The sequence below is a fragment of the Sciurus carolinensis genome, chromosome 9 (genome assembly GCF_902686445.1).
Source record: "Sciurus carolinensis chromosome 9, mSciCar1.2, whole genome shotgun sequence".
In the NCBI taxonomy this organism is placed as follows: domain Eukaryota; kingdom Metazoa; phylum Chordata; class Mammalia; order Rodentia; family Sciuridae; genus Sciurus; species Sciurus carolinensis.
In genome coordinates, this window is record NC_062221.1 from 20,124,359 (window position 1) to 20,141,332 (window position 16,974).

Here is a 16,974-nt window from a genome sequence, read left to right on the forward strand (position 1 = left end):
CTAGATCAAGAGGGCTGACTGTACTATGCCTCAAGTTTTTGTTTCAGCATGGATACTATACTGGGTTTAATTACTGTAGCTTTATAGTTCACTTGCCCTGTATCCCACCCTACCTTTCTTTTCAAAATTCATTGCTATTTATGCTTTTATTATTCCACATAGGTTTTAGAATTAATTTATCAAGTTCTACAACATATTTGGGGACTGTATTAAGTTAATAAATTAATTTTAACATGGCAACTGGTCTTTATATTTTTCAGTGAAATTTCTGTTTTTTCATATATATTTTTCTAAGTCACTTTTTTCTGCTATTGTGAATGGTACTTTTTTTTTCTGTTACATTTTTAACTGCTTATTTCTGGGAGATGGAGTCAATATCCTTTATTTGTTAGTGCTAGTCTTAGTTTGCTTAGATTTAAGATAATTTTTTTTCCTAACTGGACAGTTTTATAGCCCCACAGTTACTTGGGATGCTGAGGTGGGAGGATCACTTGAGCCCAGGAGGTTGAAACCAGTCTGGGCAACAGTAAGACCCCATCTCCAAATTATTTTGTTTTCCAAACTAGAAAATACATTAAATTTTATCAGGTGCCTTCAAAGAATCAATTTAAATTTTATGTATTTTTTTCTCTTTTAATCTGTTAATGACAGGTTTTCTAAGAATGGCTCTCTGTGTGCCCACTAAATTAAAAATTTAGAATAGCACTTGGTTATATAGTATGCTCTGTGTTTAAACTGCTTTTGTTTAAAGTGCTTATTTCTTCCTTATATACACTTTATTTGGATATATTTTGTCTTTTCCATATATCTTGAGTGGATAGTTTAACTCATTTATTTTAGTATATGGTTAAAAATTTCCTCTTGTCTTATCACATAGAATTAGTAAATATGCTTTTGTTGTCTGCTTCTAAAAAACATAGTAATTTGTTGTTCTTTTTATGTCCTCTGGCTTACAGATTATTTTTAAAAATATTCTTTAATCTTCAAAAATTTTATTGTATTTTAAAATTACAAGACATGTATTTTTTCTTTTTTTGGTAATTTCATGTTGCATTTAATGTGAATTATATGCTAGTGAGTTTAAAAAATTGTTACAATTTTCTTTGTGCTTAAATAGGCACTTTTATAGTGGTTCCATGTGTTTTTTGGGTACCAAGTACATTGTTTCTATGAAATCAAGCTTACCAATTATGTTTTTGTGTTATATTGTTTATGTTGTTATATTTTGATCTATTTAATTTCTTGGTTTTTACATGATTGTGGATTTGTACATTTCTCCTTGTATTTCTACCAGATTTGCTTTAGATATTGCATGTATTAAAACCAGGGGCCCTCTACCACTGAGCTATATCCCTTTTGGTTTTTTTTTTTCTTTTTGGTTCCAGGGATTGAACCCAAGGGAAAAACCACTGAACTACATCCCCATCCCTTTTTTGTATTTTGTTTAGAGACAGGGTTCCTCTGAGTTGCTTAGGGCCTAACTAAGTTGCCGAGGCTGGCTTTGAACTTGAAAACCTCTTGCCTCAGTTTCCAGAGTTCCTGGGATTATAGGTGTACATCACTACACCAAGATTTATAAATACCTTTTAAAGCTTTGAATTCTGTTGTCTCATTAATGTTGTCATGTCTGATTTTCTTATTACTACTCATTTATCTGTTATTTCTGTTAGGGATGAATCTAAAGAACAGTGTACAAGTGGATTTTTATTCAGATTTTTGTAATTGACACTTCCTCTGGACTTAGGCCAATTATTTTGTGCTTTTTCCTTTTGCGTTCCTCTTTCTTACTATTATGGATACCTGTTTGATTATTGGTACAGCATCCCTCTTTCCTTCTGTACATAGTCTCCATTTTACCTGGGAAACACATGGTTTGAATGGACCTGACCCCTGTCTAAGAAGTTCTAGGTCTCTCAGGAGTTTGTTCGGGAACTGGACCCAAACCAAGCCAACTAGAGTCAAATGACATGAATCTTGGGCATTTATTCGAATTTGTGAGTAAGAGATTTTTCTCTTTTCTCTGAATGTAGGCGATCATTTTCCCATCACATGTGAAAATCTTGCTCCAAAGTGAAAGAAACAAAAGCATACTTAAATGGAAGGATGAAGGCTTTCTCTGATCATTCTCAATCTTTAGAGTTAGTATGATCTACTGTTACTGGACTTTTCTATTCTGTAAGCCAATAATTTCCTTGTTGTTCATGGCTTTTATTGTTTTTTTTTTTTTGCTTATGTCAATTTGAGTGGAGTTTAGGTCACTTGCCACCAAATGTGCTGGGACTGTGGCTTAGTGGTAGAGTGCTTGCCTAGCTTGGATGAGGCCCCTGTCATTCACTACATACACACTAAAGCAAATTAACACTTGTCTTTCAGCATGCTAAATTATCTTCAGTCATTTTTATGTCAGTTATCTATTGTTTTTTTCTAATAGCTGGAAATCATAATCCGGAGCTGATGTATATTAATATTATAATTATATTGCAATATAATTATATTATCATAAATTATATATACCATATTTAAGTTTTTATATGTATTCCATATTTGGGATGATGGGACATAATGTGCTAAAAGCTAAAATTCTGGGAATTATTTCTAAGAGGATTTCTCCCTATCCTAATCAATATTCAAATCAAAATTTTTTTTCAGCTGTGTCCACTATGTCTATTCTATTCAGTCTGATAACTGCATTTTTCATTAAAAGTTTTTTTTTTTTTAATTTTCTAAGACACTGGCTGTTGTCTTACTTCAAGAACGTGACATTTTCCCTTATTCCTCTGAAAACAGTAAATAAACTCATTTTGATGACTTAAACTGATTATTGTATGTCTTCTTCCAAGGGTGAAAGTCCTTCCATTCGTTGAATATTTTGATACTTCTCAACTGATATTTTCCCACCTTTCTATGCAGTTGAGTTGCTGCCTCTGTTTCTGCTGGTTGCTTTAGGAAGGGGCAAACAGTTGCTGGTGTTTTCAGTGAGAAGGCAGGCAAGGAGGGCTGGTCTGTTCTGGTCTTGCTGCTGGGGTGTGGATCTTTCCGTGGCTGGGCTTTCTCTGTTCCAAATTCCCATACTCATGGCTTCCTTTTTCCTTTAGGGATAGGATGAGATATACAGGGGTTGCCCTACCTGGATACTGCTGCTTTTGGTTTAGGTTTCAGATTCAGGGATGCTCATGAATTGCTTCTCTCATTATGTGTAACAATTGTCTTCTGCATTCTATTACGATTTAAGCTGCTGGCTTCTTTAGTCTAATCCTGTCTGTTTTCCTAGAAAGTTAGAAGTTTTCTTTGAAGCTTTAGTAACTATTTTGTCAATGGTCTATGGACATAAACCACAAAGGCATTTTTTATCTTTTTTCAGGGAATAGTTTATTATGTCTGCATATGGATAGGGTTCATCCACCCACCCTTTTCTAGTTTTTGCTTCAAAGATCTGATGTCATCAGGATAATTCTTTTTAGCAGTCTTAATTCTTTTTATATTCAACCTGGATTTTTTTTTTTTTTTGGGGGGGTGTTATTGTCATTCCATAATTGAATTTTTCTTTTAATAAGTGATTCTATTCCTTTTACATTCATTGATCTAAAAATATTGGCCTTGGGGCTGGGCTCAGTGGTATAGCACTTGCCTAGCATATGTGAGGCCCTGGGTTCAATCCTCAGCACCACATAAAAAGAAAGAAATAGGATAAAGTTACTGTGAAAAAAAATTCTTAAAAAAAATATAGGCCTTAGTTGTTACCTTTAGTTTACACTGCATAGCCTGATTTTCTTTTGTGTGTACATGTTTTGTGATTGAATTAAAATATCTGAAGTTTGGTTTAGTATTTCAACTGTTCATCTTCATTTTTTTTTTTTTTTTTGCGGTACTGGGGATCGAACTCAGGGCCTTGTGCTTTTGAGGCAAGTATTCTACCAGCTGAGCTGTCTCCCCATACCTCATCTTCATATTTTTAACCCCACTATTTAATTTAGCAGTTTTAGAGGGTATCTGTTAAGACCTGGTAATGAAACTAACGCATATATTTTATTTCTTCTCTGTACTTCTTAATCTCAAGTTATTTCTAGAATTAAAACATGTATTTCTTCCCTTTTTCTATATCTTTAGTTACATTGGTTTTTTTTGGGCATATTATGTCCTGTTCTCTTTTAATGCCCTGAAGTTATTTAGACTTATTTTTACATTTAAAAGAATTGAATGCTCACTTTTTCTTTTTCTTTCTTTCTTTCTTTTTTTTTGGTACTGGGTGTTGAACCCCAGGGTGCTCAACCACTGAGCCACATCCCCAGCTCTTTTTTTAATACAGTCAGGGTCTCACTGAGTTGCTAAGTGCCTCACCAAGTTGCTGAGACTGGCCATCTTACTGCCTCAGCCTCCTAAGCCTCGGGGTTACAGGCATGCACCACTGCGCCTGCCCTCACTTTTATTTCTTGTCTACCACGGCTGTTCCATTTCTGTGCTCTTTATTTTGGGTAGTCTCTTGGTTTTTAAGAGAGCTCAAGGTGTTATTATTACCTCCAATTTTTACATGTTTGAAAATACTCATTTGTTTCTTTACGTTTGAATATTATCTTAGCTTTGAATGTAAACACTGTTTCATAGTCTTTCAGCATTCTTACCGTGGAGGTATCTCAGACAGGTTGACTTTTCCCCCCTTGTCTTACATTTTTTAAAAATGGGGAAAATAAAAACATCTCAAAATAAACCTTATTCATTTTTGAATTCCAGCAAATTGACAATGTATATCTGGAATCACTCATTATCAGGATTTCCTGCATATAATGTAACTTTTGACCTTTCATATTCAGGTCTTTGCTGGGTGTAGTGGCACGCAGCTGTAATCTCAGCAACTTAGGAGGCTGAGTTAGGAGGATTGCAAGTTTGAGGTCAGCCTCAGCAACTTAGTGAGACGCTGTCTCAAAATTTTTTAAAAAGGTTTGAGGGTGTGGTTCAAATGTAATGTGCCCCAGTACCAAACAGTAAAATAAAAATAAGTAAATAAATAAAGAGCTTGGGAGGTAGCACCCCTGTGTTTAATCCCCAGTACCTTCCCATCCAAAAGCTTTTCTGTTATCCTTGAATATATATATATTTATTCCATTATTCTGTTGTCTAATACATATAAGTTAGATCCCTTTTGTTTTCCTTACATACACCTAATTCTTTTGGGTACCTTTTTGTTGTTTTCTATTTATCTTTCAAAGCCTTTTTCCTTGTCCCTATTATTATTATTATTATTATTATTATATGAAAGTAAATAAATATATATCCATAACATGACCTTAATGCTTACATAAGACTGGGTATAAATAGTATAATTTTATTAACCTTCCCATCAGATGCTTAGATTGTCTATTTTTTACTATTATAAAAATCCATATCTGTTCTTAACTATACCAGTGTTGCTTAATAAGATGAATAAAATAATTTCAAAAAACCTTAAACCATACTTGGGAATCCATTTTCCTATCTTATGATGTACTCAGGCTCATGATATTCAATATATAAATGATTTTAGGATTTCCAGGTCATTGATATAAAAATGAAACCCCAGTTTTGTGGCTAAACAGATTAAAAAAACTCCAGATCAAAAAAGACCCTTAAATCATGGGCAGAACTTGACTTTGCCTGTGAGCCTGTTTTATGCTGTTCATCCTTCCTGAAGTACCTCTTTTTTCCCTTGGACAACTCCTCCTCATCTTTTAGGTCTTTTTTTTTTTTTTTTTTGCGGTACTGGGGATCGAACTCAGGGCCTTGTGCTTGCGAGGCAAGCACTCTACCAGCTGAGCTATCTCCCCAGCCCTCTTTTAGGTCTTAATGTAGTCATTGACCTCTGAAAAACATTCCATGACCCCCTCCCTGCCAGAGAATGGGTTAGACCCAATTTTTTCTGTGTTGAAGAATCCTGCTTCTTCCACTCTAGAATCACACTGCTGATTTGTCTCTGATAAGGCATTCCATATAATTTATTGTTCAAACAGGGATACTTTTCAAATTAAAAAAGCAATAATAACTATAATTTAACATATTTTTCTTTTATTTTTAAATTGGTTCTTTTTAGTTATATATGATAGCAGAATTCATTTTGATATACAAACATTGGAATTCTTATTCTAGAATGTTAAAATCCCATTTTTATGGATGTACTATAAAACTTTTCAATGAGATGTTTACTTAAGTAACATGTTTTGTGTTCATTAATGCAAAAAGAATGTTTGTACTAAATATATAAACTTTAAAAACAACATAAGTAGAATGATTATTCTTGTTATATGTTCATAGTTTAAATAGTTCTTGTATGTGTAGTATAGTGTCATTGTTATTTTACTTATGGAGAATATATTTTTGAAATACAATCATTGTTTTCAATTTTTTTCATAAAACTGCTTGCAATCTTCAAAAAACCATACCTATTAATCTCACATCACATAATCCAAAAAATTTTAATTTTTTAACCATGTGATTTTTTGGCTTAAACATGGTCCTTAATTATATGGAAGGTTAATTATATTCATGAACTAAAAAAAGAGCGAGGGAGGTTGGTGATGGCATGTCCTGCACCCACACAAAAAAACTAAAAAGACAGCATGGTAGAGGAGTAAGACGGTACACTCTTACTACATTATCCACTGGGCTGGATATTTCCTGTTTATCACTGCAGATCCCACCCCCAGTTTTGTGTCCCAGGAGGCTGACTTGAACTGACCACATAGGGGCCTCCCTTGTCTTCTGGTTTCTGAATGGACACTAACAGGAGGCACCAGCAGGTTACTGAGGGTATGAAGTTGGGTATTTTTCTCTAGCAGCTCTCTCTTAGTTGGGTTGCCCCAGGTTGGTGAAATCCCATTACTGAAAGTCACAGATCCTGTCAGGTACCCTTTTATATAGCCACTCTCTTTGTATTCTGGTGGTTTCCATCTTTCTCCCTTTGGGCCAAGGTAATGAAAATGGCTTCCCACTCTTGCTCGTTTTGGGTAAATGCATCATTTCTTGACTTTTTAAAATCTTCCATCTTTGCATACTTTTTATAAATACCTAGTTTGATTATGCTTGTTTGTTTGCCACAGTTCTAGGAATTTATCCTATGGATGTATAAAATGTCATATATATAGAATGATTCGTTGCAACACTATAATTTCCAAAAGCAAGATGTTAGAGATATAATGTTGGTAAAGAACTATAAAATAAGCTGGGTATGGTGGCACATACCTCTAATCCCAGTGACTTAGGATGCAGAAGCCAGCCTCAGCAGCTTATGAGCTCCTGAGCAATTTAGTGGGACCCTGTCTCAAAATAAAAAGGGCTAGGGATGTAGCTCAATGATAAAGCACTCCTGGGTGCAATCCCCAGTACTTAAAAAAGAAAGAAAACCAAAACAATGTATTTGCATTTGTATATACACACAGCACACAGAGCCTAGAAAGGTACACAAAGAAATGATAACATTGACTGGGTAAGCAGGGAGACTTTTACTATTTATTCATTTTATTTCCTTGACTATTATGTCATATGAATGTATTACAAAACAAGGACTAAAGAAGAATTAGGAGTCACTAGATAATGATGGAAAATGCTGGAAAATTATAAAATTGCTGAAATGTTCCAGCAGTCAAATTCTTGGATTATTTTTTTCTTTTTATTTGTTCTTTTTAGTTCTACATGACAGTAGAGTATGTTTTGACATATTTTGGATTATGAACATGATCCCTTTATGGGATTTTGCACTAACTAGTATAAATTATATGTAGAAGTTACTTGTGCAGGGTTGAATGCACAAAACCATATGTGATAAAGATATGTTTTAAGCATGCTCATTTTTTTTAAAGGAGCTTCAGTTCTTATAGATTCCTCCTTTACTTACAAGGTTTACTAATAACACTAACGTAGCGGTATGACTCAGTGTTATTGGTTTCTATGAAAGGTATGACTTATTAAAGGAAATGGGACAAGAGAAGACTTTACCAGGAACTAAACGAAGAAGGGAAGAGAAGACCACTGGGAAAGGTATTCATTTAACTAAAGTTGGTTACATCAGATATTATTGTTATTCAAGAATAGGAAAAGCCAGGTGTGGTGGCACACCCAGTGGCTCTCCAGGCTGAGGCAGGAGGATCACAAGTTCAAGGCCAGCCTCAGCAATTTAGCAAGTCCCTGTCTCAAAATAAAAAAGGCTCAAAGTAAAAATGGGGGATGTGGGCTTAATGGGTATGTGCTGTTGGGTTCAATCCCAGATACAACAACAAAAGAAGAAAAGCTAGAAAATGATTTTTTTAAGGTAGTTTTATATTCCTGATATGGGCACCCCTGTTAGAGTTCTATAAGACATGGGGAGACTCACCCTTCCTGGAACTGTGCTTGGGCAGATTCCTCTGCAACAAGTGTCTCATATTCCTCAGCAGCAAACCTGTCCCAGTCAGAGGGCTCAGGCCCATCATTTTCAACATCCTTGTTAGAAAGAGGACAGCCAGAGAAACAAAAATAATCAAAGAATTGAAGGTAGGTCATAACAAATGTATATTGCTGAAAATATTTCTCTCAAAAGTGCTTAAACATGTTAAAAGAGGTGGTAACACGCCTATGATGATTTGCTACAATTCAAACAAAACTGTTTAGCAGCCAAATTTTTTTGTGTTGGATTCATTAACCTTGTAATCAGACATAGTTCTCCATTCCTTTCTCCCTAGCACTTCATGCAGCAGCATCTGAAGTGATATGTGGTTTGTCCATGCCTACCTGAAATGTACCACCCTTTTCTCTGGCAAATTTTTACTGTTTCTTTAAAAGCAAGCTCAGATACCAGATCACCTGTGAGCGCTTCCTGGCAGCAGCCCTTCTCTCCCAGGTCACTTTCTTCTCTCTAGGTGTTTGCTACCTTTTGCTGTTCTGTCTTTGTAATCTCCATACACTCAGTATCTCTTCAACACAGGGAATTTTTTGGTACTTTCTGACTTGTTCTTCACAGATCTAACAAATATCAATAATCACCATCTCATATAAAGAAAAATTTAAATAAGGTAAAAATAACAAAATAAAAATAAATGAAGGGAATAACCAATTTCTTGCCCTCCTACATATGGGCAGTATCTTGGATTATGTTCCAGGTCAAATGTCTTTCCAAGATGAAAATGAGTTAGTATTGCCCTACTTTGTAGGGTTGGTTATGCCTAGAAGAATGTAAGTAACACATTGACTACACAATGTGTTACTTACCTATATTTAATCCGTGTTAGGACCACAACCCCATCCTTTTAACACTTCTGACGTTGCTATGCATTGTAGACTAACAACTGGTAATTTTTTTTTTTTTTTGCTTAAAATAATGGAGCATGTTAAATTCAATGAAATATTATATTGACTTTAGTTAGCAATAATGCATCTTGGTTATGCCCCAAGGTTAACTGCAGAGTAATTGTTCTTAGAAGGTGATCTTTAAAATCTTACTATTATTTAGGTCAAACAGTTATTGAACATATGAAAGAATAAGAAATGATTGCAAAAGCTTCCTGTAGTTGTATTCTCTCTCTCTTTTTTTTTTTTTTTTTTTTAGTGGTGCTGGGGATTGAACCCAGGGCCTTATGCTTTCAAGGCAAGCACTCTACCAACTGAGCTATCTCCCCAGCCCCTGTAGTTGTATTCTGACTGAGCAAAAACAGTCTTCCCTATTAACATAATTTTTTTCTGAGGATCCACAGGTTTTGGGGCATGAGGAAGGGTGCTCATCTCTATTCAGATGTAGAACAATATTTAAAACTGACAGCCATGAACAGCAATCATTAACACTTGAAAAGTGTTCCATTATCTGAAGTTAACTTTGATCAAAGGGTTCTAGATTTTACTTGGAAAGGGAAAGTTATTTATTATAGAATCCCAGATATGCTTGGAACAATTAAATCAATTGTTTTAATACAGATGTGCCTATTAATATATTTTGAAAAGTTGGACAGTTTTTTTCTAAAGGACTTTTTAAAACTATTTTCTAATACGTATGAAAGTACAAAGTCTACACAGTCCATTCAGTGGACAGGATAAGCAGATGCAGATTATCTAAACTTGAAGATGCAGATGATCTAAACTTGAAGATTGGCTGTGGGGAGAAATATGCTCTTGGTCCTTTATTCTGTTTCTGTGGTGCTGTGGATGGAACCCAGGGCCTATACACTTTATTCTATTTTCAACATTTGGTGAAAAGTTTTTAATGTTATCTCTTTAAGTACTGAGATTCCTATATTCAGAGACCATTTTAATATGTATCACCCAGCCCCTGATACTGTGACTCTCAAAGTTAAACTTATACTAGTACCTTCTGGACCGCAAAAGGATCTCTCTGTTCATGGTCCAAGTATTTCTCCAGATTGAAGAAGGTATCATAGAAGATGTGAGCCATTCTGCACCTCTTCAGATCTCGCAGAGTTATTTTGTCTACATAAAAACAAATATACCTGGTAAATTTCATCAAGGGTTCTTCTGGCAAGAGAAAAAACTTCCAATGATGTCTAAAAGTTATGTACATGTTTACTGTAAAAATCACATTTAAAAAATCAAGGTAAAATTCACATGACACAAAATTTAAAATGGTACAATTGAGTAGCATACTCACAATGCTGTACAATCATCACGACTGTCTAGTTCCATGGTACTGTCACATTAAAAAGAAACTCTTCCCTTCTCCCCTTACTTCCCAGCCCCTGAAAACAATCTGCTTTCTGTCTCTGGGAAAAATCTTTTTTCTTAAACAGTAGATCTGCCATCATTGCTGGTTCTACACTAAATAGTCAAGGAGAAATCTTAAATACTTCCGTTCTTGGGAAGCCTGTAAGAAAGACCCTAGAGCCAACCATGGTGGTGCACACTTGTAATGTCAGAGACCAGAAGGCTGAGGCAGGAGGATGGCAAGTTTGAGGACTGCCTGGGCAACTTAGCAATATCCTGTCTCAAAATTTTAAAAAAGGGTGAGGATGTAGCTCATTGGTAAAGTGCCCTGGGTTCAATTTGCAGTACTGTGGGAAAAAAATCCTCTGGAAAGTTAAATAAGATAGGACTGATGCAGTATTATGTGCCCCACTCTGTTAAAAAGGTAAACAGTGCAAACTGCCATTCACTGGGTCTCACCATCATTGGCTGGCTTCACCAAGTCAAGCATCTGACACAGCAAATCATGGAATGGCAAGGGCTCAATGCCCATGGCTTCCATCCGTTCACACTGTTCCTCGTAGAAGTACTCCAGCTCATACATGGAGAGTACACCATCTCCATCCACGTCCATGCAGCGGAACCAATACTCAATGCTAGGAGATAAGGACACTCATTTTAGCATGGGCCTGGTAAGCGTCCTTTATTCATCCAGGTTTGTTATTGCCTGTGTTTCTTTCTAAATTAATTTACATATATATATACACTTCAGACTTAGACAAAGTTGTACAGAGTGTGTTAAAAAAATGGCAAACCTCTTCCTTTATTTTCTCATCCCAGAAACAACCACTTTCCACACCTTTGCTTTTTATCTTCATGCTTTCAGACAGCACATCTTATTTTTTTAAATATTTTTTTAGATGTCGATAGACCTTTATTTTATTCACTTATTTATTTGTGGTGCTGAAACTTGAACCCAGTGCCTCGCACAAGCTAGGCAAGCGATCTACCACTGAGCCACAACCCCAGTCCCTATTTCTTTTATTTCTATTTTAAGAGCTATATATTGATTTTGCTCTATGAAAGATGAGGTAATAGCTCTTTAACTACTTTATCTACTTTACCTGCATGCCCTTCCAAAACTTTTAATATAAACTGCTTAACACTGAGTTTATCACTTTACACTTTAATCTCTTATTTGCTTGGTTTTCCATGTTCTTGACTTCTCCCCTCCTCCAAATCTCTGCCATCTGTCTAAATCCACACTTAGTTCCATCAGGTATTTTAGCAATTGCATTTTTTTTCCCCAGTACTGGGGATTAAACTCAGGAGCACTCTACCACTGAGCTACATCTTCAGCCCTTTTAATTTCTTTTTTCTTTATTTTGAGACAGGGTCTCACTAAATTGTTAAAGCTGGTCTTGAACTTGAGATCCTCCCACCTCAGCCTCCTGAATCACTGGGATTTCAGGAGAGTACCACCATACCCAGCAGCAACTGCATTTCCTGATGAAGACTTCCTTGGTTCCTTTTGATCTATTCTAATCTAGTCTGCTTGGTCTTTATGCCTGGTTCACAGTTTCATCCTATGATACCTAGTGATACCTTTCTCTTGTATCTTGTATCTCACATTTCCCTCATTCTTTTGTTTCTTTAATACAACAGCTTCCAGAAAGAGAGCTTGGCAGGTAAATTTTTTGATCTTTTTATTTTTTGAGGTGGGGGTCTATGTTGCCCAGATTGGCCTCAAACTTCTGGGCTCAAGCAATCCTTCTGCCTCAGTCTCTCAAGTAGCTGAGACTACAGGTAGACAATACCTCACCCAGCCTAGATCTTGGATATTTGAAAGTAACTTTTTTCTACTCTTAGTTTGTATTTTGGCTAGTTACAGAATTAAAGGTTGGTGTTGCTTTTCCTTCAGATTTTTAAAGGCACTGATAAACAGTCTTTTGTCTGTTCAGTGTTACCAAGAAGTTTAAATCCATGTTGATATCTGATCCTTTCACTGTAACCTACAGAGGTGCCTCTGAGTCCCTGGTGGTTTGAAATATGATGGAGTGCCTTGGTCTGGATCTAACTCATCGATTTGCTGGGCTTTTCTGAGAAGCTATTCACTTTGGAAACTAGTTATCTTTCAGTCCTTGGAAATTTTCATAAGTTATTTTCTTTCTTTCCTATTCCTCTTCCTCCTTCTCTTCTCTTTTCCTACAGCTTCTGTTATTCAGACCATGCATTTGAAATGTGCCTAGTCCAATATGAAATGGTCTAAGTGTAAATATACAATAGGTTTTTGAAGACTTAGTATAAAGAAATGAATGTAAAATGTCAGTAATGTATTTTACATGTTACAATGATAATCTTTTGGGTATACTGGGGTAAATGAGTTACGTAATTAAAATTAATTGTACCTACTGGCCTGTTCCTCTAATTTTTTTTTTTTGGCGGTACTGGGATTGATCCCAGGGCCTTGTGCTTGAAAGGCAATATCCCCAGCCCATGTTTCTCAAATTTTTATACCTTGTTTTTGATTGTTTCTTCTTTTTTAAAATTGTTTTTTTCTGGGAGGTTTACTTAGCTTCATTTTCTAAATATTCTGATTTTTCATTCTGTTATTATAGTTTTGATTTTGTAGTTCTTTTATTGGTTCCCTGAGCACTCTTTTTTTTTTTTTTTTCCCAAATAAAAGAACCTTTCTGTTCACATTCTGTGAGTGCAATTTTTTCTCTTATCTCTCTAAGGATGTTAATCACAGTATTTTGTCATTGCTGAAGTTTTCTTTTCTCAAAGTCTGTTTCTCTGAGTTATCACCTGCTTGTATTTGTTTGGTTAAGAGGCTCTACTCAGATACCTACTGAACCCTTGTTTTCTGCTTATATTTAAGCGCAGATGCTGACAAGCTGATTGGAAGTTCTGATCCATTGGTTTGTTGACTCTGGGATTTACTGTAAAATGATCTGGCTTGGTTCTTTCCTTGGGGATGACGCAATTTCAAACCTTCAGGCCTTTATTGTTAGGCTAGTCAGATTCCTCAGAAAAGCATTTTTTTTAGTCTCTTCCTTGGAAGTTCAGGTCATGATGAGAGCATTTGGTTTGAATGAAATGAAGACTGGGCATCTCAGCATTTAGTACGCACATACTCATTTAATCTGTTTTCAATATGATATCTGCTATGGTTGGGACAAGAGTGTATCCCCCAGGGTTTTTGTGTTAGAAGTCTGGGGCCCAGAGTAATGATTTTAAGAGGCAGTGGGACCTTTAAGAGGTGGGGACTAGTGGGAGGTCATTAAGTCACTGTGGTTCAGCTCTGAAGCAATTAAGGCAGTTCTCCAGAGAGGGTTCTTATGGAAGAGCAAGACTGGCCCCGTCCTGCTTGCTCTGACTTGGATCTTGCCGTGTGATCTCTCTTGTCTGAGCTATTGTTACTGTGATGCATCCATCATGAAGTCCTCACCAGAGCTGAGCTGAAGTAGTGCCATACCCTCGAACCTCCAAAACTGTGAGCTAAATTAAACCTTTCCTTTGTAAGTTACCCATCCTCAGATATGGATACTACATTGGTCCAACATAAAACGGGCCAATTCAGCATTCACAACTTCAGCTGATCAAGTGCTCCCAGGTCCCTGGTACACCCAAGTCTTGAATGTTTGTACGTTTTGTTTGTATATCTGCTTGCTTTATTTTTTCCCTCTGCTGGCTTAGAATTTTGATAGTCTGTCAAGTTTATATGCTTTTTCAGCTTCCAGACCTTTATTATTATATCTTTTCCTATTTCTTTTATTTTTGTGGGTTTATTCCCCTAAAAAACCTCTTCACTGGCATTTTAGTGGGGTTTTAAGATAGACAAAAAATGCTATGTATGGTTAAGTCATTATCTTCACTCAGAAACTATTTATGGCCACTTTGTCATATATGACAGGGTCCCTTTATACTTGTATCATCAATTAGTCACAGAATATGAAACCAATGGAATAATAGCTGGCCATAGGGAATAATATGTACTTTAAAAGTCACTAATTTCATGGGAAAGTAAAACTCAAGAGAAGGTTCTAGAATACTATTGTTTAAATTCACATTCATAGGCATGAAACCATAGTAAGAAGAACCATACATTTAAAGGTTTGTAAAAATTTCTTTTGGGGAGAGAAAAAAACTAAGTTGTCCAAGTAAGTCACACTAAGATAAGTGTGTATCTTTTCTGAGAAAGATATATTTTAAATAATTGCAACTAACTGAATATGTACCAACTTGATGAAATTATACCAATTTCAATTGATGTTTAATGTTACTCTTAAAGAACAGAGGGAACATTCATGGATCCAACTAACATGAGGTAATAACAAGGCCATAATGAGGTCCAACCTTATATCTGTTCTGAGTTGTATTTTAAAAAAAGGGCAGAATATTGCCTCATTTTGAAACAATTCCTGATTGTGTAGAAAACCTTGAAGAGACATATCTCATACACAGAGAGTTACAATAAATGTGGTAGTATTTAGGTGTTATACCATTGTATTTATTTTTAAAATAATGTTTTTAGTTCTAAAAGGGTTGTAGAATCTCCTTTGGCTGGTCTTTAAGAAACTTGAAATTCCTTATTACTTAAGAGAATCAAAAGGAAGAAAGTCAATCTTGATTTTGACAAGGACCTAATAGAAGTGAAAAGCAACTTATTTTACTAAGGAATGTAAACTGAAGTACTTTACCCACTTACATTTTCAAATAAGAACTAAGATAAAATAGTTGGTACAGTAAATAAAGCATATGCTGTGTAATAGCTCAAAAGAGACAAAGCTAGAGTGCAAAAAGACAGATACTGCCTGAATACTTGCCAAAGGCACATGATAGCAGCCTTTAAATATTTATATGAAGGATGTGATAGATGAATCATGTGATTCTGTGAGAATCAGAAAACATAAAGATCAATGCTCAAAAGAAAGATGTTTTTAGGTGTAGACAGAGAAAAACTAAACAGGATGCTTCAGTTGGTAGTTACTTATCCCTTCAAGTTTGGAGGCAGGGGCTGGTTGGATAAACACATGTAGGACATATTCAGAGGGAATTTTCTTATTATAAATACTGAATACTCTCTGAAGTTTCTTCCAATGCAGATTTTCTAATGTTTTTCTTACCAACGGTAACTTATCTTCTCAGAGCCTAAAAGCAATGATTACTCATTAGAAGAAAATAAGAAAACAGAATAGCACACAGAAGGGCTGGGGTTGTGGCTCAGTGGTAGAGCACTTGCCTAGCATGTGTGAGGCACTGGGTTCGATCCTCGGCACCACATTTGAATAAAATAAAGGTCCACTGACAACTAAAATAAAATAAAATAAAAAGCACACAGAAGGAAAACTTTGTTCAACTTTTGCTATGTTTACCATCATTTTTCAAAGGATACTTCTATCAATAAAAAATTATATTTGCCTAATTTTGGACATAAATAAGATTACTGCTTGTTCTTAGGCTGGATGAAATTAAGTTCTGGACTGGTGATTTCTTAGCCCTGATATAAACTTCTATAAGCTATTCAAGAACAAAGTTATAGAAAACGCCATTATTGCAAAGGGCGTAACTAAATATGTATTCCTTCATATATTTGGTATACATATTTTAGCATCTACTACATTCAAAGGCACTGACCTAGTGCCATTATGTATAATAAAAGTGAAAGAAATAGTTGCTAGAGATGACACCTGGACAGATGACTAACACAGAAGCAGAATGTAATAAAAACTGGGGCAGGGATTCAAAGACACACCAAAATAAGGCTGTCCACAAAAGACAGTCTACCCTAAAGACATTTTCCATTATCTACCCCTGTTGGGACCAGGTAGACAGTCTTAATACCCTAACTTTTCACACAGTATCTTACACAGCACTTTTCACATTTTACTGAATGTATTACTTATTTTCATGAAACTCCTTTCTTCCACTCGTGTCTTTCATAAGCCAGAAAGTTGACTTCTGTCAAATGCTATTACATTTTCTTAAACAAGAGTTTGATTTGGTATTTCTTCAAATTACTGGAAGGATACAATGAAATTATCTGGCTTCAGAGTGAAGGGTTTAAATATATTTAAAAGACAGCACATGGCCAGCTGTGGTGGTGCACACCTTCAATCCAGCAGCTCAGGAGACTGAGACAGGAAGATTGAGAGTTCAAAGCCAGCCTCAGCAAAAGTGAGGGGCTAAGCAACTCAGTGAGACCCTGTCTCTAAATAAAATACAAAATTGAGCTGGGGATGTGACTCAGTGGCCAAGTACCCCTGAGTTCAATCCCTGGTACCAAAAAAAAAAAAAAAAAAAAAAGAATACTATTTAGATTATGTATTTCTTCTTGGGTAA

General features: G+C 35.6%; 1 protein-coding gene across 4 annotated transcripts in view; it reads right to left on the reverse strand.

Annotated features, from left to right (window-relative positions):
* Ppp2r3a (protein phosphatase 2 regulatory subunit B''alpha) overlaps window positions 1-16,974 on the reverse strand; it is a 164,568-nt gene that overhangs the window by 18,934 nt on the left and 128,660 nt on the right. For all 4 annotated transcript variants that reach the window (XM_047564958.1, XM_047564957.1, XM_047564959.1 and 1 more), the window contains 3 exons: window positions 11,110-11,285; window positions 10,301-10,419; window positions 8,339-8,445 (listed from right to left, as the gene is read on the reverse strand). In XM_047564958.1, coding sequence (XP_047420914.1) covers window positions 8,339-8,445; window positions 10,301-10,419; window positions 11,110-11,285 — 402 coding nt within the window. The remainder of the gene's footprint in view (window positions 1-8,338; window positions 8,446-10,300; window positions 10,420-11,109; window positions 11,286-16,974) is intronic.